Here is a 24,342-nt window from a genome sequence, read left to right as displayed (position 1 = left end):
GTGGATAGAGCTGTGAAGAAGGCCTATGGTGTGCTAGCGTTCATTAGCAGAGGGATTGAATTTAAGAGCCGTGAGGTGATGATGCAGCTGTACAAAGCCTTGGTCAGGTCACATTTGGAGTACTGTGTGCAGTTCTGGTCGCCTCATTTTAGGAAAGATGTGGAAGCTTTGGAAAAGGTGCAAAGGAGATTTACCAGGATGTTGCCTGGAATGGAGAGTAGGTCATACGAGGAAAGGTTGAGGGTGCTAGGCCTTTTCTCATTAGAACGGAGAAGGATGAGGGGCGACTTGATAGAGGTTTATAAGATGATTAGGGAAATAGATAGAGTAGACAGTCAGAGACTTTTTCCCCTGGTGGAACACACCATTACAAGGGGATATAAATTTAAGATAAATGGTGGACGATATAGAGGGGATGTCAGAGGTAGGTTCTTTACCTAGAGAGTAGTGGGGGCATGGAATGCACTGCCTGTGGAAGTAGTTGAGTCGGAAACGTTAGGGACCTTCAAGCGGCTATTGGATAGGTACATGGATTAGGGTAGAATAATGGAGTGTAGGTTAACTTCTTAAGGGCAGCACGGTAGCATTGTGGATAGCACAATTGCTTCACAGCTCCAGGGTCTCCAGGGTCCCAAGTTCGATTTCAACTTGGGTCACTGTCTGTGTGGAGTCTGCACTTCCTCCCCGTGTGTGCGTGGGTTTCCTCCGGGTACTCTGGTTTCCTCCCACAGTCCAAAGATGTGCAGATTGGGTGGATTGGCCATGAAAAATTGTCCAAAATTCTATGATTAACCTAGGACAAAAGTTTGACGCAACATCGTGGGCCGAAGGGACTGTTCTGTGCTGTATTTCTCTATCTATCTATGATTTTACTGGCAAGATAATCTCCTGTAATTTAACTGTGGAGATTCTTCGAGAACTCGAGAGTTAAACCTGGGAAGTCAGCTGGTCTGGACGGAATTCAAGTCAAGTTTCTCCGATTATGAGTTAATATTCCCTTAAGTGATATCCTGAATGTTTCCTTTGCTGAGGAGTAGTTCCACATTAATAGAAACAAATGTCGTTCCAGTGTAGCCACCTGGGGTGGCCACGTCCCGATTACAAAATGGACACTTGCAGAGAATGAAGGGAAAAATGGACAATGCTGAGAAAGCAAGCAGGTGCAAGGTTTGTCTGTTGATTGAAGTTTGCAGCTCCCAGACAAGACCAATACTGCAAAACCATTAGCATACTAATGAGCCATCTCCAGGGACAAAAGAGAAACATTTAGGTAAATGATACCAAAGCAGACGCCCCTGCGCCAGAGGAGACTAGAACAAAGCAGGCCAACAGCCACCTAGGGCCCGCCCAGGAATCAGGGCAGCCACCCCTTTATTGGAGGAAATCAATACCAATGATCAGGATACGATCCAATTAATTGGGACCAAGTTCAAGGACCGCCCAAAAGCGCACGAAGCCTCCTTTGGGTATAAGAAGAAGCCCCCAAGAGAGAATCATTCTTCTTGGCCTTGGCTCTCAGCAACGAGAGGCCTGCCTAGCAGCTGCACCAGAACAAGTAAGTCCAAAGTCAACGCACGCGACGAGACAGACGCTCCTAGCTACTTTTCCGTACCAATTCGACCTCAACAGCCTCAGAACCGGACAACAGCCATTGTTCCTCTGACTGAGTGGGCGCCCGGAGCTAAGTATAGGCTTTAGTAGTAGTGATAGTTTAGTTGGTAGAGTTTGTGCATGAGTATAATTGACCGTGTGTGTAAATAAAAGAGCATTGATTTCGAACTTACTAATTGGTGTATCGAGTCTTTGATCAGTATTCAGTTTTGAACCTTGTGGCGGTATCGAAAGATACCTGGCGACTCGAGCAAACATAATTAGAATTGAGGAAGGCGATCATATTAACCGCCATAAACAGAGCCAATTAAGGAGGAAACAACAAACAACACCAGTACCAAAGCAACAACCAGCAACACTGGAAAAATTACGTCCCAATGCCTTGACAGACCAATTCTCTTAGATTGCAGGGCTGTTCATGACTAAGTGGGGGGAACGTGGGAGTGGTCTGGGAAGCCCTGAAAGCAGTGATTCGTGGGGAGCTGATATCCATCCGGGCACACAGGGAGAGGAGCGAGAGGAGTGAGAGGGATAGACTGGTGGGAAGGATGCTGGAGGTAGACAGGAGGTACGCAGAGGCACCAGAGGAGGGACTGCTGGGGGAGAGGCGCAGCCTGCAGGCTAAATTTGATTTGCTGACCACTAGAAAGGCAGAGGCACAGTGGAGGAAGGCACAAGGGGCAGTGTACGAACATGGTGAAAAGGCGAGTAGGATGCTGGCTCATCAGCTCCGCAAGCGGGATGCGGCAAAGTAAATTGCTGGAGTGAGAGACAAGAGTGGGAATGTGGTGCGGAAGGGGTAGAGGTGAATGAGGTCTTCAAGGACTTTTACGGGGAACTGTACCGGTCGGAGCCAACGGGGGAGAGGAGGGGAATGGAGAGGTTCCTTGACGGGCTTTCTTTCCCGAAGGTGCAGGAGGAGAAGGTGGAGGGGTTGGGTGCGCCGATTGAGCTGGAGGAGCTAGTTAAGGGGATAGGGCAGATGCAGTCAGGGAAGGCACTGGGGCCGGATGGGTTCCGGGTGGAATTTTATAAAAAGTTTGTGGAACTAGTGGGCCCCTTGCTGGTGCGGACACTTAATGAAGCGTGGGAAGGGGGGACTTTGCCCCCGACGATGTCGCGGGCGCTGATCTCATTAATCTTAAAGAGGGACAAGGACTCCCAGCAGTGTGGTTCATACAGGCCCATATCTCTCCTCAACGTAGGTGCCACGGTGCTGGCAAAAATCCTGGCCATCAGGATAGAGGACTGTGTGCCAGGGGTTGTACACGAGGACCAGACAGGGTTTGTGAAGGGAAGGCAGCTGAACATGAATATGCGGAGATTGTTGAATGTCATCATGATGCCGGCGATTGAGGGGGAGGCAGAGATAGTGGTGGCGCTGGATGCGGAGAAGGCCTTCAATAGAGTGGAGTGGGGGTACTTATGGGAGGTGTTGGGGAGGTTTGGATTTGGTGAAGGGTTTATTAGATGGGTGAGGCTGCTATATGAGGCCCCGATGGCGTGCGTGGCCACAAATGTGAGGAGGTCGGAGTACTTCCGGCTCTACCGAGGGACCAGGCTGGGTTGCCCCCTGTCCCCCTTGTTGTTTGCATTGGCAATCGAGCCGCTGGCGTTGAGGGATTCAGAGAGGTGGAGAGGTTTGATGCGAGGTGGGGAGGAACATAGGGTGTCGTTGTATGCCGATGACCTGTTACTGTATGTGGCGGACCCGGTGGGAGGGATGCCGGGGGTGATGGAGCTGCTAGCTGAGTTTGGGACTTTTTCAGGTTATAAACTAAATTTAGGCAAGAGTGAGGTGTTTGTGGTGCACCCTGGAGACCAGGAGGAAGGAATTGGTAGGCTCCCGCTTAGGCGGGCAGGGGAGAGTTTTAGGTACCTGGGGGTGCAGGTGGCCACGGACTGTGGGACTCTTCACAAACATAATTTCACCAGACTTGTAGATCAGATGGAGGAGGAGTTCAAGAGGTGGGACATGCTGCCATTGTCGTTGGCGGGGAGGGTACAGTCCGTCAAAATGACGGTGCTTCCGAGGTTCTTGTTCCTCTTTCAGTGCCTGCCCATCTTCATCCCCAGGGTCTTCTTTAGGAGAGTGACTAGCAGTATCTTGAGCTTTGTGTGGGCACATGGGACTCCGAGAGTGAAGCGGGTTTTCCTGGAGCGAGGGAGGGATAGAGGCGGGTTGGCGATGCCCAACCTTATGGGGTACTATTGGGCGGCCAATGTGTCAATTGTGCATAAATGGGTGATGGAGGGGGGAGGAGCGGCGTGGAAAAGAATGGAGATGGCGTCATGTAGAGGTACGAGCCTGGGTGCCATGGTTATGGCGCCGTTGCCGCTCTCCCCTAAGAGGTTTACCACGAGCCCGGAGGTGGCGGCGACCCTAAGGATCTGGGGACAGTGGAGACGGCATAGGGGGCGAAACAGGGGACTCGATGGAGGCTCCATTGGGTGGCAATCATTGGTTCATCCCGGGGAACAAGGATGGGGGATTTAGGGGGTGGCAAAGGGTGGGCATCAGTAAATTGAGGGACCTGTTTATTGGCTGGAGGTTTGCGGGCCTGGGGGAACTGGAAGATAAATTTGGGCTTCCCCAAGGGAACATGTTCAGATACTTGTAGGTAAAGGCGTTTGCTAGGCGACAGGTAGAGGGATTCCCTTTGCTGCCCTCACGGGGGACGATGGACAGAGTGCTTTGGGGGGTGTGGGTCGGAGAGGGGAAGGTGTCTGACATCTATAAGGTAATGCAGGAGGTGGAGGAGTCGCCAGTGGAGGAGCTGAAGGCTAAATGGGAGGGGGAACTTGGGGAGCAGATAGAAGACGGGACTTGGGCGGATGCCTTGGAGAGAGTCAACTCTTCCTCTTCATGTGCGAGGCTTAGTCTCATCCAATTTAAGGTGCTGCACCGGGCCCACATGTCCAGGACTAGGATGAGTAGGTTCTTTGGGGGTGAGGACAGGTGCACCAGATGTTCGGGGAGTCCTGCGAACTATGCCCATATGTTCTGGGCATGTCCAGCACTGGAAGAATTCTGGAAGGGGGTGGCGGGGACGGTGTCGAGGGTGGTTGGATCCAGGGTCAAACCAGGGTGGGGACTCGCGATTTTCGGAGTTGCAGTGGAGCCGGGAGTGCAGGAAGCGAAAGAGGCCGGTGTCCTGGCCTTTGCGTCCCTAGTAGCCCGGCGGAGGATCTTGCTGCAGTGGAAGGATGCGAGGCCCCCAAGTGTGGAGACCTGGGTCAATGACATGGCAGGATTTATAAAGTTGGAACGGGTCAAATTTGCCCGGAGAGGATCAGTACAAGGGTTCTATAAACGGTGGCAGCCTTTTCTGGACTTCCTGGCTCAAAGATTGGTCAAAAGCAGCAGCAACCGGGGGCAAGAGGGGGTGTTCCTTATCATAGTTTCTATATTTTTTCACTACGGTTATGTAACTTAACAGTGTGTTAACTTAAGTTGTTGTTAATATGTTGGGTTGTTCATTGAGGAGGGGCGAAGGTTCATGATTGGTATCATTACTGTTATCGTTGGTATTTTAGTATGGTTTGATGTCGTTGTATAAATTCAAAATTTTTCAATAAAAATTATATATTTTTTTTAAAAGTGGGAGGAACACAGACCTGGTAGCAGATGAATACAGCCTGAGGAGCATGGCCTACACTATTTACCTTCAGGGAGAGAGGGGCAAACCTGAGGGGGAAAACACAGATCGGGGGAAGTTCAGGAGTTTGAAAATGTGAAATGACATCACAGGAAAGCCATAAGTTGCTTGGTTGGCCAGTAACTTCTCTTTAGAGTGTGCGCAAAGAGCTGGAAATTAGAAAATCAATTTTTAAAAAACCTTAAGCAGCTATGTTACAACTAATCAGGGGACACCAGCAGAAGGGAACTTAAAAAACTGTTGAGTTTACTGTTTTAAGTGGCAACGGTTTATTGTATTATGATGGCTTAAACTGGTACTAAGCATTAGTAAGAGGGCACTAAAGACAATAAAAATAGAAAAATAATGAGTGGTTGAAATGCAATAATGACGGCAGGCAGGTGATGTGCTGCAGCAGTTGTCTTGTAGACATGAGTGCGATCCACAATGTCTAGGGTTTGTGGAGCTTTGGCTCAGAGTCAATGAGCTATAGGCCAACCTACAGACACTGATGCACCAGGGAGGGGGAAAGATACCTGAACACTTTTTTTCAGTAGGGAGTAACACCCTTTAGATGAGGGTCTTCTGATTTGGTCAGGAACAGGAGAGCGTGACCATGAACAAAATAGATAACGGGATCAAGAAGGCAGCAGTGCCAGACCCTTAGCCTTTGCAATTATCCAACAGGTCAGTGGTTCTTTCAGCTTGTATGGACAAGAGCAGGGGCTACAAGATGGGTGAGAAAACTGACCATGGTTCTGAGGTACAGGAAGCCATTTAAGCAGAGAGAGTAAATAGGAATGTAGCGATACTAGGGGGCAATATAGTCAGGGACAGTTCTAGCAGCTGAGAGCGAGAGTCCAGACAGCTACATTGCCTCTCCAACACCAGGGTTCGGGACATCCGCTCAGGGCTAGAGGGAAACTTGCAGTAGGAGGAGAAGGATCCAGTTATTGTGGTGAGCAACTAGTAGCAAAAGAGAACCCCATAGGCAAGAATCTCAGGATGATTACCTGAGCTACAAGCAAAATTGACCTTGGACAAATAAGATTAGGGAGTTGAATGCATAGCTCAAAGGTTGGTGCTGGAGAATGGGCTTTTTATTCAAGAGGCACAGGCACCACTACTGAGGAAAATGGGAGCTGTACAGTTGGACAGCACGGTAGCACAAGTGATTAGCACTGTGGCTTCATAGCACCAGGGTCCCAAGTTCAATTCTCTGCTGGGTCACTGTCTGTGCGGAGTCTGCACGTTCTGCCTGTGTGTGCATGGGTTTCCTCCGGGTGCTCCAGTTTCCCCACAGTCCAAAGATGTGCATGTTAGGTGGACTGGCCATGATAAATTGCCCTTAGTGACCAAAAAACGTTAGGAGGGGTTATTGGGTTACGGGGATAGAATGGAAGTGAGGGCTTAAGTGTGTCGGTGCAGACTTGGTGGGCCGAATGGCCTCCTTCTGCACTGTATGTTCTATGACAGTCTTCACCTGAGCCATGCTGGGACCAACGTTCTGGCGTGTTGTACAGCTAGAGAGGTAGAGAGGCTTTCAACTAAATAGATGGGTAGGGGGCAGGAAGGGACACCAACAGATAAGGCCCGAATTGACAAAAATAGTAAAAAGGCAGGATAAAGGCTATCTATAGCATTGGTTCCAAAACAAATGAACTGAAAATAGAAATAAACGTATATGACTTGACAGCCCTTGCAGAAAATGGCTGCAAAGTGACCAAAGCTGGGACCTGAATATTCAAGGACACTTAACATTACAAAAGGACAGGAAGCTAGTAGAGGTTTAGCACAAGGCTAAAGAGCTGGCTTTTAAAGCAGACCAGGGCAGGCCAGCAGCACGGTACCAGCCCGTACCAGTCTCCCCGAACAGGCACCGGAATGTGGCTTTTCACAATAACTTCATTTGAAGCCTACTTGTGACAATAAGCAATTTTCTTTTTTTTTCCCCAGAAGGTGGTGGGTAGCTCTGTTAATGGCATGAGTACAACAGTGAGATGATCTTAGCTCATAAAATCACAATATATAATCAGTTTTGATAGAGATAATAAATAATAATAATCAGTTGTGGCGCAGTTTATAGATCCCAGCAGTAGCTACCCTGTCAGATAGGTCATACAGGAAGAAATAACAAGGAATTGTAAGATGTTGCAATAATCATGGGTAATTTTAAACTACATATAGACTGGATGAATCAGATTGGTAAAGGTAGCTTTGAAGAGGAATTCAGAGTATTTTCTGGACAATTTCTTAGAGCAGCATATTCTGGAGCTAACCAGGCAGCAGACTATTCAAGACCTGGTAATGTGCAATGAGACAGTGTTAATTAATTTTTAAATGAATTGAAGCTATGTGGACATTGTTGACTTGGCCAGCATTTGTTGCCCATCCCGAATTGTCCTCGAGAAGATGGTGGTGAGCTGCCTTCTTGAACTGCTGTATTACCTACACTTACCTGGAGATCAGAGGCTGAATGCCCTGGACTGAAGTCCGACGGACATCGCGCGACAATCGCCAGGCAGGAATGTTCCCTTCCAGTCGGGGAACACTTCAGCAGTCAAGGGCATTCAGCTTCTGATCTCCGGGTAGGCATTCACCATGGCGGCCTACAGGACACGCGATAACGCAGAATTGCCGAACAGAAACTTAAAGCCACGTTCTGCACACGAGTACAGCCTCAACTGGGACCTTACATTCATGTCGCATTACATTTAACCCCCACCATCTGGCCTGGGCTTGCAAAATCCTACCAACCGTCCTGGCTTGAGACAATTCACACCCCATTAACCTGGGATTACCCCTCTCTCTGGAACTGTAAAGACTTAATTACCTGCAAAATAGCACAATTGCTTCACAGCTCCAGAGTCCCAGGTTCGATTCCCGGCTTGGGTCACTGTCTGTGCGGAGTCTGCACATTCTCCCCGTGTGTGCGTGGGTTTCCTCCGGGTGCTCCGGTTTCCTCCCACAGTCCAAAGATGTGCAGGTGAGGTGGATTGGCCATGCTAAATTGCCCTTAGTGTCCAAAATTGCCCTTAGCGTTGGGTGGGGTTACTGGGTTATGGGGATAGGGTGGAAGTGTGGGCTTGGGTAGGATGCTCTTTTCAGTAAGTATACAGTCCATGTAAATCAACAGGCACACCATACTCTGAAACCAAGTAATAGATGCCACTCAAACCAACTTTGGTGGATTTTGCATCAAATCCCTCCCAGATGCTTGTCGCAATGAGAGCGCACAGGTCTCACTGAACTCTGACTTCCACACGAGTGTTTCCAAACTGCACTCTTGAAAAACCGCCTTGGAATCTTCTCCCAAACTACCTTGGATGCCTTCGCTAAGGATCTACTTTCAGGCTTTCAATCTCTCCTTTCAGTATTCCTCTGCCTTGGATTGCCACGTGCATTCAACCTTCCACACAATTTGTCAGGGTGGCCAAACATGCCAACAGAACACTACTGCTTCCCACGCTATATTAAGATGTCACCAAACTTTTGGTTTACCTTGGATGTCTGGCTTCTCACCTAGCTAACTTTAAATCGGGTTCTTTCAGCTGTCTCCTTAATGGAGAGCATTTTATCTGCTTTTTACTCGAATTCTGCTGAACAGGACCATGTTCCACTTCTTGTACTTTGTTCCTTAAATTTAACTGACTTCCGGAGACACGCTTTTGTTCCAACCCCCTGATTTCTGGACTTTCTTTTGTTCTTTTGGGAAGATCCTGTCCAGCTTCTCCTGGTTCCAGCTTACAATTCAAAAGTTCTTTCAGTCACAGGGTGGCTCTTTGTTACTAAGCAACAACATAGTTTTCCTTTGAGGCCCGAGTTCTTTCATCTCGTAAACCCTCATTACCATACATGCATCTAAACCCAACTAAAATCATTAAGCCTTTCAAATACAGAAAGACACATTTAAACTTAATTAAAGCTATACCCCATTTCTAATACCCACATATATAGGGTTTTTAAATTACCTGTTTCCTGACAGAGACAATAGTCAGTGATGACAAAGGCACTCTGAATCCTCTGAAACCTATTAATGGATGCAACATTAAACATCTCCAGACCAGGAACAACATCCTTTGTCCATACAAGGGAAAGAAGTGGAAGTTATGTCACATGATGACCCATTCCCCCCAGCCCTCCACCATCAAGCCTGTAATATTGCCTGTGGAGTTGAACAAAAGCAATCTGCTATTTTCCATCAACAAAGCAACAACAGAAACCAAGTTCTGTCCAGTTTTAAATTGCACGGCGCTCAACTACATTGCTTTCTACTGGAACATCTGAACTTCTGTGCCTATTGCAAGACCGATTTATCTTTAAATCTGAAAACAAATCTTTGACAAAAAAGTCATCCAGACTTGAAACATTAGCTCCCTTCTCTCTCCACCGATACCGTCAGACCTGCTGCGATTACCCAGTATTTTCTGTTTTTGTTTTAGGTTCCAGCATCCGTAGTAATTCGCCTTTATCCCATAATATTCAACATGCCTCATTTAGTGTAGCAACTCTTTTCAAATAATTTAATGATCTCTGATTCAACAATTGTTTATGGCAGAAAATTCAACATTCTAAGCATATCTTTCTAAATTCCCTATTCATTCTTTATTTTAAATTCTTTATTAATTTATGGGATGCAAGTTGGCATTGCTGGCAAAACCAGCATTTCTTTGTTGACCTTGAGAAAGTAGTGAGAAGCTGTCTTCTGCATGTGTTTGGTGAAGGTACATCCATGGCACAGTTAGGCGGGGATTTTCAACACTTTGACCCAGCGACAACAAAGGAATTGGTGATATAGTTTCAAGTCAAGATGGTGCGTGAGTTACAGGGCAACTTTTAGGTGCTGGTATTTCATCTTTCATGGTAATTGAGGTCATAGGTTGAGGAGGTGCTGTCAAAGAAGGTGATTTGCTGTCATGCATCGTGCAGCACATACACTGCAGCCATACTAGACCAGTGGCAGAAAGTGCTGAATGTGGTGCTGGTCAAGCAAGTTGCTTTGTCCTGATTGGTGGTGAGTTTCCAGAGTGTTGCGAGACCTCATGGAGTAAGAGGTCATTGTTGAGAACTCCTCGTGCGACTCCCTAACCTGGCTTTAGCCCACTGTGCTTTTAATTTTGGTGCGTTTAGCCTGCTGGTGGGAGAAGACATAACTAGGGAAGATGATGAATGACTCTGAGACATTGCCTATAGATTCTGGGAGTACGACCACATCATGTTTATACTTGATCAGTCTATGGGTTTAGTTTTCTCAATATTGACACAAGTCTCCAGATATTCGAGGAGAACTTTGCACGATTAACTGTGCTGGATGCTCTTTTATTGTGCCCAAAACCAATGCTTAATTTGAAGCCAAGACTTCATCAGTTTTATCTCTTCTTACCCCTCTACATAGTTGCTTGATTCGACTGAGTGGCTTGCTCGGCCATTTCAGTGGAAAGCGAATCACGTTTTGTTGTTTTTCCAAAAAAATATTAATTCAAATTCACAAACTGGTGCAACGGGATTTGAATTATGTCTCCAGATTATTAGTCCAGGCCTGTATTACTCATCTGATAATACAACCACTACATCACCTTGTCGCCCCAAAATAAGAGTGTAAAAAACACGCTGTGCCGTGACTTAAGGACAACTCGGACTTTGTTTTTGGTACTGGATTAAAATTAGCCATAACTGAAGAGTGTCATTTTGTTTTTGACTGATATTATTTCATATAACTGACAAATTTCAGTAATAACTGTCACCAGCTTGTAACTTCAGAGAAGTACAAAAATGGCTGATTTGCAAGAATAAAAATTTATACCCAGGCAGTTAACATCTACAGCTGTGGTTCAGAAATCTTTACCCTCTCCATCTGGTTGATTCTGTAATTATCCTAGAATGCCAAGTGGTTAAGGATTCCTTACTCTATTGTTAGCCCTCCCACTGATGACTGCAGAAAATATGCATGACAAAGTGAAATTGTCGTCACATCACAGCTAAATTCCATGTTTACTGAACTATCCACATTCAAATGCAAAACATTTTGTGTAATTTTGAGACATCAAAATATAGTTTGCTGAATCCTTACCTTTTTCTCCAATGCTCCTGATGGTAACTGCAAAACAGAAAAATAAACTGTTGAAACTTGGAAAACCAGAAGGTGCATGCTTATACAGTAACTGAAGCTCACATTACGTGTAAACCATGACACCCCCATTAACAGTAGTCAAAACACAATATCCCCGTTATTTTACAGTTCCGCCACCATGGTAGTTCTGATTTTATGGACCGTAAAATGCAAAGTAGCCTGGGTGCAATCACCTACCTAATCTACTTCAGGATGATCTACTTAAAGGGTGATTTACACAAGAGCCTCTGAAAACAGTTCCATTCGATGTCAATATAAACACTGCTGCTGGAGTGTTAACTCATTGGGTTGGTGAAGGTACAGACAAGCAACAAAACAAAGTCACAACTACACATGTACACATTTCTGTTGGCAGTTTTTAGTAGCATTGAAGTACAGTGGACTATTTTTCAATGTAAACAGGTGGCTTCCTCAGTACAAAAACAAAATATTGCAGATGCTGGGAATATGACATAAAAAGAGAATTGCTGTGAATACTCAAACAGGTCAGGCAACATCTGTAGAAAGAGCTAACATTTCAGATGATGAAAGGTCACAGACCAGATTGGTCTTCCACAGTAATTGGGAAACGAGGGAACTCTGGAAGAATTGCTCCTATTTCCACAGATAAAGCTGCCGAGCTTAAAGATTAAACATTTTGAAATAGTGAGTCTCTTTTTCATTTATTTTCTTCAATTTCATCCTCCTGTCAGGCTGTTAACTCCTGCTTGAGTTCTGGTTTCATGTTGGTTGCCCTCCAATACAACACTCAACTGGTCAGTCTTACATGGCGACTATTGGCATGGTATTTGGGTGCATTGACAAGACATCATAATCAAGCCCAGACTTTGTCCTCACCCAACACCTACACATGCACTTTCCATCAGGAGTCACTGGTTAACAATCATATTTAGGAACAGTGGATGCTTGACCACTTCTTAGAACTGATTTTTCTGATGAGAACTGAGCAACAAGAAGCTGGGAACTTCCAAGTCTTAGCAAAAGCTTTTCTGCTCTTCAGCAGGCTCATGAAAAGCTAAGTGCATCTGAATTGGATTACATATTGAATTACATAAACAAGCTAACAAACTAAATAGAGTGCATGTGGGTTGTCAAGTTTTGGTATCCCAGATTTATATACCATGGGAATACATTCAAACAAAACATCACAAAAGGACAGGATTTAAATAGGAATGGAGGATCAAACCATTAGAGAATGAAAAAATATAATGTTAATCTTGCACTTCTTTTATGGCACAAGCTGCTCATTACACATTTAACACAGAAAACAATAGCAGTTTCCATGTGCTTTATGTACCTACTGTTGCCAGCTAAGGGAAAGCACAAAAGAAATGTGTCAAAATCGTAAGCAGATCATGTAATGATCATGTTCTATATTTGTTGCTTCCTTATTGACAGTTTACGGTTTCCTTTGTGCTAACAAAACTAGTTTTTTAAAAAACTACAATGTGATATTCTCCCCTAGTTCCTGCTGAAAAATCAGGCCACTGTTTAAACAGTATATTTTGGAGGGAAGCTAAATTTTGATTCCTCTCATTCATCCTCTGCAGCTTTTGGGATATATTCAGCAAATTATTCTGGCAATTCTGGATTTTGCTCTAAACCCTATTCAATTTAAAACTTTTCTGGCATGTAATTATTGCACAGAATAACATCAATTTGGGAAAGATGCAAAAAGCAAGACTGCAGTGTTGAAAATTTTAAACAAGAAAAACTGAAATCACAGGTCAGCCAACATTGTTGGAGAAGAGTATGAACAAATTGAGTCTGTATATTTCTTCAAAACTGAATGAAAGACAGTCCAGCATATTAATATAATGAGAAAAAGAAAAGGGGAAATATACCGTGAAAAAAATAACAGAGAACAGGACCATCAGTGGAATAATGTATTATATACTCTCAGTCAAATAAGAGGTGGCAAGATTGGTGGCAGCCCAGGGGGCACTCAAGGGGAAGGTGGAAGACCATGAGAACAGGTCTCACCGCCAGAACCTCAGGATTGGGCTGCTGGAGGGTAGAAACCGAACAGACTACATGACACAGATGTTAGGGAAGCTAGTCAGAGGAGAAAACTTCCCCAAGGTGTACAGGGCACTCCAACGGTGGCCCGGACAGGAGAACCAGCGCAGGCGATTATTGCCAAGCTCCACCGATTCCAGGACAAGGGTCGGATCTTAAATTGGGCAAGGAACACACGGTTCGGCAAATGGGAAGAGCATACAGTCCGTATTTATCAAGACATTGGGGCCAACCTGGCCGAGTTGAATGGAGCTAAAGAAGCTTTATTCAGGAGCAAGGGATGCTGTATCCTGCAAGACTCTGGGTGACCGATGGGAACAGGGAACACGACTTCAAGCCAGGAGAAGCAAAGGAATTTATCTGCAAGAACGGGTTGGGAAACCAGCAACAGTAATAGACACATATGGACCATTGAATATTATAGTGTTTCTGTGTTTCCTAACAACCGCAGGTGCTTGTGAGGGTGGGGTGGGGGGCGCAAAGGGGCACCAAGACAGGAAGGGGGGGGGAACAGAACGGGTGGAGTGGGAGACCTGCTCCCGGCCAGGTTTTTGGGGGGGGGGCAGTGCTGGTGAGCATGCCGGTACAGGAAAGAAAGGGGGGGGGGGGGCTGTGGCGCAGCTGCTGAAAAGGAGGAGGTATCTGGCAGAAGAGGGAACCCCCAGGGACACAGGGAAGAGGGGTGGCAAGGGCAGAGGGGCTCAGTGGGCAGATCGGGGATTAGGTGGGGGGAGTTGAGCGAGGGGAGGGGAGAATGTTGGCGACAATAGGTCGCAAATGGGGAAAGCTGGAACAAAGAGGTCAACGCCGGCCAGCTTGAATGGCTCCAAAGGGAATCCCTGGAGCGCAGGGGAACATATGGCTGACCCCACACGGGGGTGGTGGCAGAAACTGCCCATCAGGATAGTCACCTGGAATGTCGAGGTCAACGGCCTGGTGAAAAAATCCAGAGTCTTTGCCAATCTGAAAATCCTGAAGGCCAACATAATCCTCCTCCAAGAGACACACTTGAGGGAGAAGGATCGACTGAGGTTAAGAAATAGTTGGTTAGGACAGACCTACCAAGCATGCTACCGGACGAGGGCTGGGGGGGTAGCCATACTGTTCAGTAAGAGGATGACATTTACCATGATGAGTACGGTGATGGACCCAGAAAAAGTTATGTAATGGCCAGTAGTATCCTGCAAGGGGTACCAGTGGTGCTGGTGAATATATATGCCCCTAACTGGGATGACGCAAACTTTATCAAAAAGACCATGACAAAAATCCCCATGCCTAGACTCCCACCAACTCATCACGGGGGAGCCTTCAACAAATGGGGATTCTCACCCTCCACATTCTGGGAGGCACTGGAGGCGGTGATATGGGGGGGAAATAATAGTGTACAGGGCACTCAGGGACAGGAAGGAGGGGGATGCTAACCAGCAGCTGGTTGACTCCATATTGGATGGGTGGGAGTACTCCACAGTCCCGACCGTGGAACTACTGGCGGAGAAGAAAAAAATTACAAATAGAATTTGACCTGCTCTCCACCAGGAAAGCAGTGAACCAGCTCTGCCAGACATGGGGGACCTTTTATAAACTTGGGAACAAGGCCAGCTGCCTATTGACTCACCAGCTGAGAAAGCAAGATGCCATGAGGGAAATAGCACAGTGAAGGACAGGAGAGGCAAGCTAGTAACAGTGCCAAACGAGATCAATGAGGTCTTTGTGACATACTACGTAGAGATGCACACCACTGAGCTACGGAGGGGGACTCGAAGATGAAATGTACCAGTCGTGGGGAGGGAAAGAAGCAGGGACTGGAACTGGGGCAAGTCATGAAGAGTATCAACTCCATGCAGTTAGGAAAGCCCATTACCGGGGCCAGATGGACTCCCAGTTGACTTCAATAAACAATTCGTAACAGCACTGGTCCTTCCCTGAGGAAGATGCTCAATGACTCACTATCGAGAGAAACCCTGCTGCCCACACTGGCACAGGCGTCGACATCATTGATCCCTAAAAAAGACAAAGACCCGTGCGGGTCTTACAGACCCATCTCACTCCTAAACATGGATCCAAAGTCCTGGCGAAGTCCCCTGGCGAGGTGCATTCCACCTGTACAATGGTGAGTGCATGGATGAACACCACCAGAACTGAATACTTTCAGCTACACAGCGGCAAGAGGCAGGGTTGTCCCTTAACCCCTGTTATTTGCCCTGGAAATTGAGCCACTGGCCATCGCTTTCAGATCAGCAAAGGACTGGAGAGGCATTCTGAGGGAGCAGAGTGGCACTCTTGTGCAGGCAGCCTACTTTTCTACGTCTACGTCTCAAACCCCCTAGTCAGCATGGAAGTAATAACGGAACTTTTAAGGGACTTTGAAGTCGTCGCAGGTTACAAACATAAGCTGGGCAAGAATGAAATCTTCCCTGTGAACCCACGAAGAGGCTGGGCAAGTTGCCGTTCAAGCTGGTCCAAGCCAAATTCCGATACCTGGGGATCCAAATAGCCCATGACTGCACACAGATCCACAAATGAAAGTCTAGCGGGGGAGATAAAGAAGAACCTGCGGAGATGCGATTTGCCTGGTCCTCCAAAACCACCTATTCACAACACTGGGGGAACTCTCAGAAAAGCTCCAGCTCCCGAAAGGAAACGAGGTACAATATATACAAATAAGAAACTTTCACCAAAAGGAAACAGCATCGTTCCCCCAGCTACCAGGACACTACCTACTGGACAGACCTCTGACCGCGGGCGAACTTGGAGACGGTAAATGCACGGACTTGTATGGACGACTACTAGAGGAGATAAGATCATCACTGGATGAGACGCGGGAGAAGTGGGAGGAAGAGTTAGACATAGAGATGGTGGGAGGACTCCGGATCGAAGCACTGCACAGGGTGAACCCCATCTCCTCATGCGCAGGCTGAGCCTAACGGAGCTAAACCAGAACACAAATGAGCGGGTTCCTCCCGAGGTGCCAGGGAGGCAGATCCAACCACACCTACATGTTCTGGTTTTGCCCCAGATATGTTGGGTACTGGACAGGCTTTTCGAGGCCATGTCCAATGTTGTGGGGTGAGAGTGGAGCCGAGGATATTGGAACAGCCAGAGTTCTTTATGGGGAGAGGGGTGGATACCCCAGTTTTTGCCTCCCTGAGCATCCACCGAAGACCCCTGCTCAGCTGGAGGTCAACAGAGCCACCCAAGGTTTCAGACTGGCTGTCTGACTTGGCAGTTTCTCAAATTGGAAAAAAAATACACCACTTATAATAATAATCTTTATTGTCACAAGTAGGCCAACATTAATACTGCACTGAAGTTACTATGAAAAGTCCCTAGTCGCCACATTCCGGCGCCTTTTCTGGTACATAGGGATAATTCCAAATGACCGAATAGCACATCTTTCGGGGCTTGTGGGAGGAAACCAGAGCATCCAGAGAAAACTCGCACAGACACGAGGAAAACGTACAGAGTCCACACAGACAGTAACCCAGGCTGGGAATCGAACCTGGGACCCTGGAGCTATGAAGCAACAGTGCTACCCACTGTGCTATCGTGCTGCCCACAACCTGGGGTTGGAGGAAAGCTTCCACATGGAGGCTACTTACCAGCCTGTTCTAAGATCTGTTTGTTACCAGCAATTAATAAGTAAAGGGAGGCGGAAGGTGAGGGTTGCGAATGAGACAATGGAAGAAGAGACGGGGGGGGGGGGGGGGGGGGGGGGGGGCAGAGAACAGAAGAAAGATGGGGTGATTGGGGGGGGGGGGATACCAAGGCAAACACAGGGCAAGCAGGGGAGCCAGAAGAGACAAAGGGGGAGGGCACACATAGGAACGACTACAGCAGCAAAGCCGAAACACGCACGGCTGATGCCAAACCCCCCCCCCCCCCCCACCCTCCTCCCTATGTTCTAGTATCAGGATGAAGCAGGGGCATATGGCAAACAGTACTGTTGTGACAACCGACCTACGGGGACTCAAAAAACAAGGCCCCCCATGTTTGTACATAGGTTGGTTTTCTTGAATGTATAATGGTTTGTTTGTCCCTCATTATTTCCTTTTGTACACCCATTTTGTAGATTCCATTTTGTCTTCTTCCTTTTTTATTATGGCACATTATCCATGGAAAATGTTGCTGTAAAAACTGTAAAACCAATAAAAATATTTAAAAAATAAAACAAAATTGTATAATGAAAGCAGAAAATGCTGGAGAGAGTTAACATCTCAGGTTAATGACCTTTCATCAAAACGTTTCTTCTGATGAAAGGTCATCAGCTTGAAATTTTTAACCTGTTCTCCCTCCATAGATGCTGCCAGACATGAACATTTCAAGCAATTCAGACTTCCATTACCTATAGCATTTTGCATCTGTAACAGTGTTTGTGTCCATGGACAGAATCAGAGATGGTGATTAGACAGATGATATTTCTGCATTTGCATGGGAATGGGCTAGGATAAGATACCTGAAAGTGAGAAATGGTCTCTCCAGAAAGGGGAGAAAAATGAGGGGAGGGGAGGGGAAGATGGATTCCAAGGTGTGATCATGCACACCAGATGATATGCCATTTCTGTCACCTGCAAAATGATCCCACCATGCTACACATCTACCCCTCCGCTCTGCTTTTGGAGGTACTGGCTCTGCAACACTGATTCACTTTTCCACCACTCCAATTTCCAGTTGCATTCCCAGGTATCTTCCTACCCAAATACAGGAGAGGCACTGACTGTTCATGCACTTCCACTCACATAGTTGTCCAGGGTTCTAATGTTTCTTCTATATGAAACAGTAATTAATGCTTATTTTTTCTCATCTAGTAAACTGTATTCAGAGTTCATAGTGCAGTCGCTTCCACAATGGGTGAACCAAATGCAGATTAGGTGACTGCTATGCTTATTATATTTGACTTCTCTGCGAGTATGACACTGAGCTAATAGTGATTCATTATTCAAATTTTTTTTGCCAACTTTCCCCCAAATGGATTTGTCACACACTTGACGGCACAGTGGTTAGCACTGGCTGCCTCATGGCACCGAGGACCCAGGTTCGATCCCAGCCCTGGGTCACTGTCCGGGTGGAACAAAGTACAATACAGCACAGGAAGAGGCTCTTCAGCCCTCCAAGTCTGCGCCAATCATGTGTCCTATCCAGACCAACCGCCTGAATCTTTCTATACCCCGTCTGTTCATGTGCCTACACAGATAAGTCTCAAAGGTCGCTAACATATCTGCCTCAACCACTTCACTTGGCAGTGCATTCCAGGCCACCACCACCCTCTATGCAAAAAGCTTCCCCCGCACATCTCCACTGAATTTTTTGCCCTCACCTTGAACCTGTGCCCCCTTGTAATTGTCATTTCTGCCCTGGGAAAAAGCCTCCAACTGTTCACCCTATCTGTAACCCTAATAATTTTATACACTTCTATCAGGTCGCCCCTCAGCCTCCATCTCTCTCGGGAGAACAATCCCTGTTTATTCAATCTCTCCACATAGTTAATACCCTTCATACCAGGCAACATCCTGGTAAACCTTTTCTGTACTCTCTCCAAAGCCTCCACGTCCTTTTGGTAGTGTGGTGACCAGAATTGGACACAGCATTCCAAATGTGGCCTAACCGACGTTCTATATAATTGTAACATATTTTTTGAGCTTTTATAATCGATACCCTGTCCTGTGAAGCATGCCATATGCTTTCTTTACCACCATTTCCACCTGCGCTGCCACTTTTAAGGATCTGTGGACCTGCATGCCCAGATCTCTCTGTGTCTCTATGCTCCTGATGGTTCTGCCGTTTATTTTATAGCTCCCACCTGAATTGAATCTACCAAAATGCATCACTTCTCATTTGTCCAGGTTAAACACCATCTGCCATTAATCTGCCCAATTTTGCAGCCTATCCATATCCTGTTCATTCTCTGACAATCTTCTCACTAACCGCAACTCTTGCAATCTTAGTATCATCCGCAAACTTGCTAATCAAACCCGCTACGTTTTCTTCCAAGTCATTTATATATATTACAAAGAGCAGAGGTCTCAGAACTGATCCCTGGGGAACACCACTAGATACAGACCTCCATTCGGAAAAACACCCTTCCACTGCTACCCTCTGTCTTCTAAGGCCAAGGCAGTTCTGGATCCATCCAGCTAGTTCACCTTGACCCCATGTGATCTGATCTTTTGCACCAACCTGCCACGAGAGACCTTATCAATGTTTTGCTAAAGTCCATGCAGGCAACATCCACAGCCCTTTCCTCATCAATCATGTTCATCACCTCCTCAAAAAATTCAATCAAATTAGTGAGCCATGACCACCCTCACACAAAGCCATGCTGTCTGTCGCTAATAAGACCATTCACTTCCAAATGTGCATAGATCCTATCTCCGAGAATTTTTCCCAACAATTTCACTATCACCGACGTCAAGCTCCCTGGCTTTTAATTACCCGGATTATCCTTGCAACCTTTCTTAAATAACTTCATTGACTTAAGTAACTTCATTGAAGCCTACTCGTGACAATAAGCGATTTTCATTCATTTTTTTTTTCAAATAACGGTACAACACTGGCTATCCTCCAATCCTCCGGGATCTCACCTGTGGCCAATGAGGACAAAAAGATTTCTGTCAGAGGCCCAGCGATTTCATCTCTTGCCTCCCCAAGTAATCTGGGATAGATGCCATCTGGCCCTGGGGATTTGTCTACCTTAATGCTTTTTAACACACCTAACACTTCCTCCCTCATAATAACGACCTGTTCTAAAGTGTTTGCACATCCCTCTGAGACACCACCAATCAACATGTCCCTCCTTTGTGAATACCGATGCAAAATACTCATTAAGGACCTCATCTACTTCCTCTGGTTCTATACATAATTTCCCTCCTTTGTCCTTGTGTGGGCCAACTCTTTCTCTAGCTACCCTCTTGTTCCTACTACAGGTATAATATACGTATAAAATGCGTATTCTCCTTAATCCTGTCTGCCAAGGACATTTTGTAATCCCTATTTGCCCTAACTCCCTGCTTGAGCTCTTTTCTACTTTCCTGTTTGCATATTCTCCCCATGTCTGCACAACCCAAAGATGGGTAGATAGGTAGATTGACCACGCTAAATTGCCCCTAAATTGGGAAAAAAAAATTGGTCACTCTAAATCTATTTAATAAAAAAGGTAATTGTCTCAGACTTCCTTCACTCTTACCTCGTATCTCCCAATGTCCCATATTGTTATGGCCCAAGCAATGGCTTCACTAATTTCAGTTTTTAAATTATATCTTCACTTTCAAACCTATTTTAACTTCATACCTGTGCCCAGGCTTTACATTTCTTGTCTTTACATCCGGTCTCACTTATTTTATTTATTTAATGTCTCAATGCTTCTATTGCTCAACTAAGGCTGTTATATCATTATAATGCTTTTTCACAGTGCATGTTTAATATATTTTCTCCAACCCCCACTTTTTTGCTTGCATTAATATTTTGTTCATTTCCTGTCCTGAAGAGCATGAATTTGAACAGTCAGCTCTCTGCCCTCCCCATAGATGTTGGAGTTTCAATTTTTTGACAGTGACAAATAGTCTGGAAAATCAAACACAAGTTGATTTTCATCTTTATATCCAGTGTATGAATTGAGCACTTTTATATTCCAGCTAATGGATTGTGAAGCAGTAGATGCATGTATTATTTAAATAAATACATACATAAAGGGACAGACATAATGATTTAGAGAACAACCCCCCAGCCCATTAAGATTGCATAGGTGATTATTGTTGGGAAGAGATTCAGGAACAAAAACAAAAAGTTAGACATACCAAAAAGGTCATTATTTTTCACCTTCTGCTTAGCGAGTATTGCTTTGAAGTCTAAGGCAGCTATAATATTCTATTTGCATCTAATTCATTTAATGCCAATGCTGGATATATTCTGAACATGTTCATGTATGCTTCAAATTCAGACAGGCAGCATTAGTTTAGGGAGGGCAGTGAGTGGAAGGGATTTATTTATTTTAGGAAACTTAGCATTCCCAAATTTTTTATAATGACAATTTGCATTTATATAGCATCTTTAACACAGCAAAAAAGTTACAAGGATTCACACAGGAGCATCATCAAACAAAGCTAGGAGATATTAATAAAGATGGTCAAAACCTTGGCCAGAGAAGTAGGTTTTAAAGAGCACCTTAAAAGGAGGAAAGATAGATTAAGAAAATAACTGTACAAGGGAATTTTTCAGCTCAGGGCTTAAGCAGCTAACAGCAAGGAACAGTGATGGAGCGATTAAAATCAGGGATGCATAACAGGCCAAAACTGGAACAGCATAATGGGATATAGGGCTGGGGGAGTTAAAGACAGTGCAAATTACACCTCAATAGAATAAACTGAAGTGGAAGCAGTTAGGTCATTAGATATTTTACATCTTTTTCCTCTTCCTAAAACGTCAACTTGTAGGAACTTATTGTTGAGTAGAATTCCACAAGCACTTTCCAGTATTCCTCTCTTTGTTTCATAATCACCGGGTATAAAGAAGGCTCTGAGTGCAGAGGTATCATTGCCAAGTTACATCCCGTCCCTCAGTCATTAACGTTGCCCATTTAAGACAGACGAGAAGAATTAATTTCTCTCAGAGGGTAGAGTGTCTTTGATACTCCCTTCCTGAAAAGGAAGCAGAGTCTTTGAATGTTTTCAAAGCAAAGGTAGATAGATTCTTGATAAACAAGGGGATAAAAGGTTACCAGGGTTAGGTGGGAGGTTTCAGTCAAATCACCCATGATCCTATTGAACGGTGGAGCAGGTTCAAAGAGCCGAGTAGCTTACACCTGCTCCTTGCTTGTATGTTTTATGCCGTTCAAGCTGAATTTCGCTGCTCATATTAGAATTACAATCCCATATATATTCTTAAACATCTTATCTGTTTATCCTGTCCTTTAGGGTTCTGTGGATATGCATTCCAAGATCACTCTGTCCCTCTACACATTTCAGATGTGCAGGTTAGGTGGATTGGCGATTCTAAATTACCCTTAATGTCCAAAATAGTTAAGGGGTTACGGGGATAAGATGGAGGTGTGGGCTGAAGTAGGGTGCTTTCTCCAAGGGCCGGTGCAGACTCGAGGGGTTAAATGGCTTCTGTATTGTAAATTCTATGTAATTCTATGTAAATCCTATCATCTATTCCCTTGTCTTGCTTAGTCTCCGCAGATGCCTTCACAAGATGTGGTTAGGCCAGCATTTACCACCTACCCCTAAATGTCCTTGTATTACCCCATAATTCTCTGCATTGAATTGCATTGTTATTTTTCCACCCACATAACCAATCCAGCGATATCTTCCTGCTGTTTACAGCATTTTTCCTCACTTTCAACCAGTTTTCACATCAACTGTAAATTTCTTACTTATGTCACCTACATTTAAATCTAAACCATTGATACATACCACGAGAAGCAAAGGACCTTGTACTGAACCATGTGGAGCCCCACTGGTAACAGCTTTATAGTCACAAAAGCATCTGTCAATCGTTTGCTGCCTGTCACTGAACCATTTTTGAATCCAACTTCCCATGGACTCTTACTTTTCTAACCAATCTACAATGGAGGACTTTGTCAAACGTCTTGCTAAAATACATCAAACCTTCATTAATCGTCCTTGCTACCGCCTCAAACAATTTAATCAAGTCAGACAGTTGACTCGCGTTCAGAAGTGGGGACCAAAGGCAAGCACTCAGTCTAGCCCACAAGTATTAATGTGGACTGCAGCACTATAGTGCCACCCGGTGTGAGATCAGCACAATGAATCTGGGAGTTTCTCGTCTGCGAAGATCACACTACTTTGTCAACCAGAGAAAACTATAGAAATAGGATTAATATTTTCTTCAATTTACCTACTTATTTCTTCAATTTTATTTAGATTTCGCGATTCGATCGAGGTCAGAAACTTTCTGGCTTGCCCTTTACACTAGCACAAAGCTTTAATTGCCTTTAATGCTCATTGTTTTCCCCCTGTGCATTTTGGAAAAAAAACGAAGTAATTCTACAGGTGGCGATGTTCACAATCAAATACGATTCGGCTGCAAGTTAAATCCTTCGCTGGCCAAGCTCTCCAGTTCAAGCTTACAAAATCCACAGGCTTGTTACTGTCACCACTGACAGAGTGGAAGTTGCTGGGGACCGGGGGGGCAAACAGATGCAGCCAGCTGCAGATGGTAAACGAGCCTGTGTGAAAGTGCCAACTGGGCTCCGATCCGGGGGTGCCCGCTGTTCAACAAAAAAAACCCTGACTGAGCGTGAGCTGGCTGCCCGGAGAAGCCCCTCTCGTCCGGCTCTGACAGGCAAGCCCAGCCGCTAGAGCCTCTAGCTTTGCCCCGCCTTAACAACATGTTTTCTTTTAAGGGTGAAGAAATATAAACCGCCACAGACGGTGCTTGTGTTTATCATTTACTCACATATACATAACTCCACCACGTAAGCGTAGTAAGACCAACAGGCAACGAGCGTTATAAAGAAGACAGGGATCCAACCGACCACCCGCTGACAACACCTCAGGACATTAGACGGCGCCATCTTCCAACCCCCCCCCCCCCCCCCCCGTCGGAGGGCACGGCCGACTGCGTCATCACGCACATCACGTCAGCGACCGGGCAGGGGGAGGAGGGACTATCCATCACGTGGTGGCCTTCTTGGGGAAGTTGAGGTTTGCATGGCCCTGGAGGAATTTTCCATTTACCTCTTGGCCTTTGCGAACACATTTCTCCATCTCTTTGAGTTCTGATGAAGAGCCCAACGGACTCGAAACGTTAACTCTTTTCTCACTCTACAGATGCTGCTGCGACTTTCCAGCATTCTCTTGTTTCACATTCCAGCATTCCCAGTATTTTGGTTATTCTGGTTCAGTGAATGTTGTGTACAGTTGCACTGAGTAAGATTTACACACGCTCATCTGCAGGCAACTAACTTCATCGACACCTTTAGCAACA

At 45.6% G+C, this 24,342-nt stretch overlaps 1 protein-coding gene across 4 annotated transcripts in view; it reads right to left on the bottom strand.

Annotated features, from left to right (window-relative positions):
* Window positions 1–23,941, bottom strand: part of LOC119977858 (palmitoyltransferase ZDHHC20-B-like) — a 130,398-nt gene extending 106,457 nt beyond the window's left edge. For all 4 annotated transcript variants that reach the window (XM_038819116.1, XM_038819117.1, XM_038819118.1 and 1 more), the window contains exons 1-2: window positions 23,812–23,941; window positions 11,320–11,346 (exon numbers count right to left, since the gene is read on the bottom strand). In XM_038819116.1, coding sequence (XP_038675044.1) covers window positions 11,320–11,346; window positions 23,812–23,929 — 145 coding nt within the window. In that variant the 5' untranslated portion in view covers window positions 23,930–23,941. The remainder of the gene's footprint in view (window positions 1–11,319; window positions 11,347–23,811) is intronic.
* Window positions 23,942–24,342: the final 401 nt, after the last annotated feature.

This window comes from Scyliorhinus canicula, chromosome 14, assembly GCF_902713615.1.
Source record: "Scyliorhinus canicula chromosome 14, sScyCan1.1, whole genome shotgun sequence".
NCBI classification, from domain to species: domain Eukaryota; kingdom Metazoa; phylum Chordata; class Chondrichthyes; order Carcharhiniformes; family Scyliorhinidae; genus Scyliorhinus; species Scyliorhinus canicula.
This window is presented reverse-complemented; position numbering and strand designations above follow the sequence as displayed.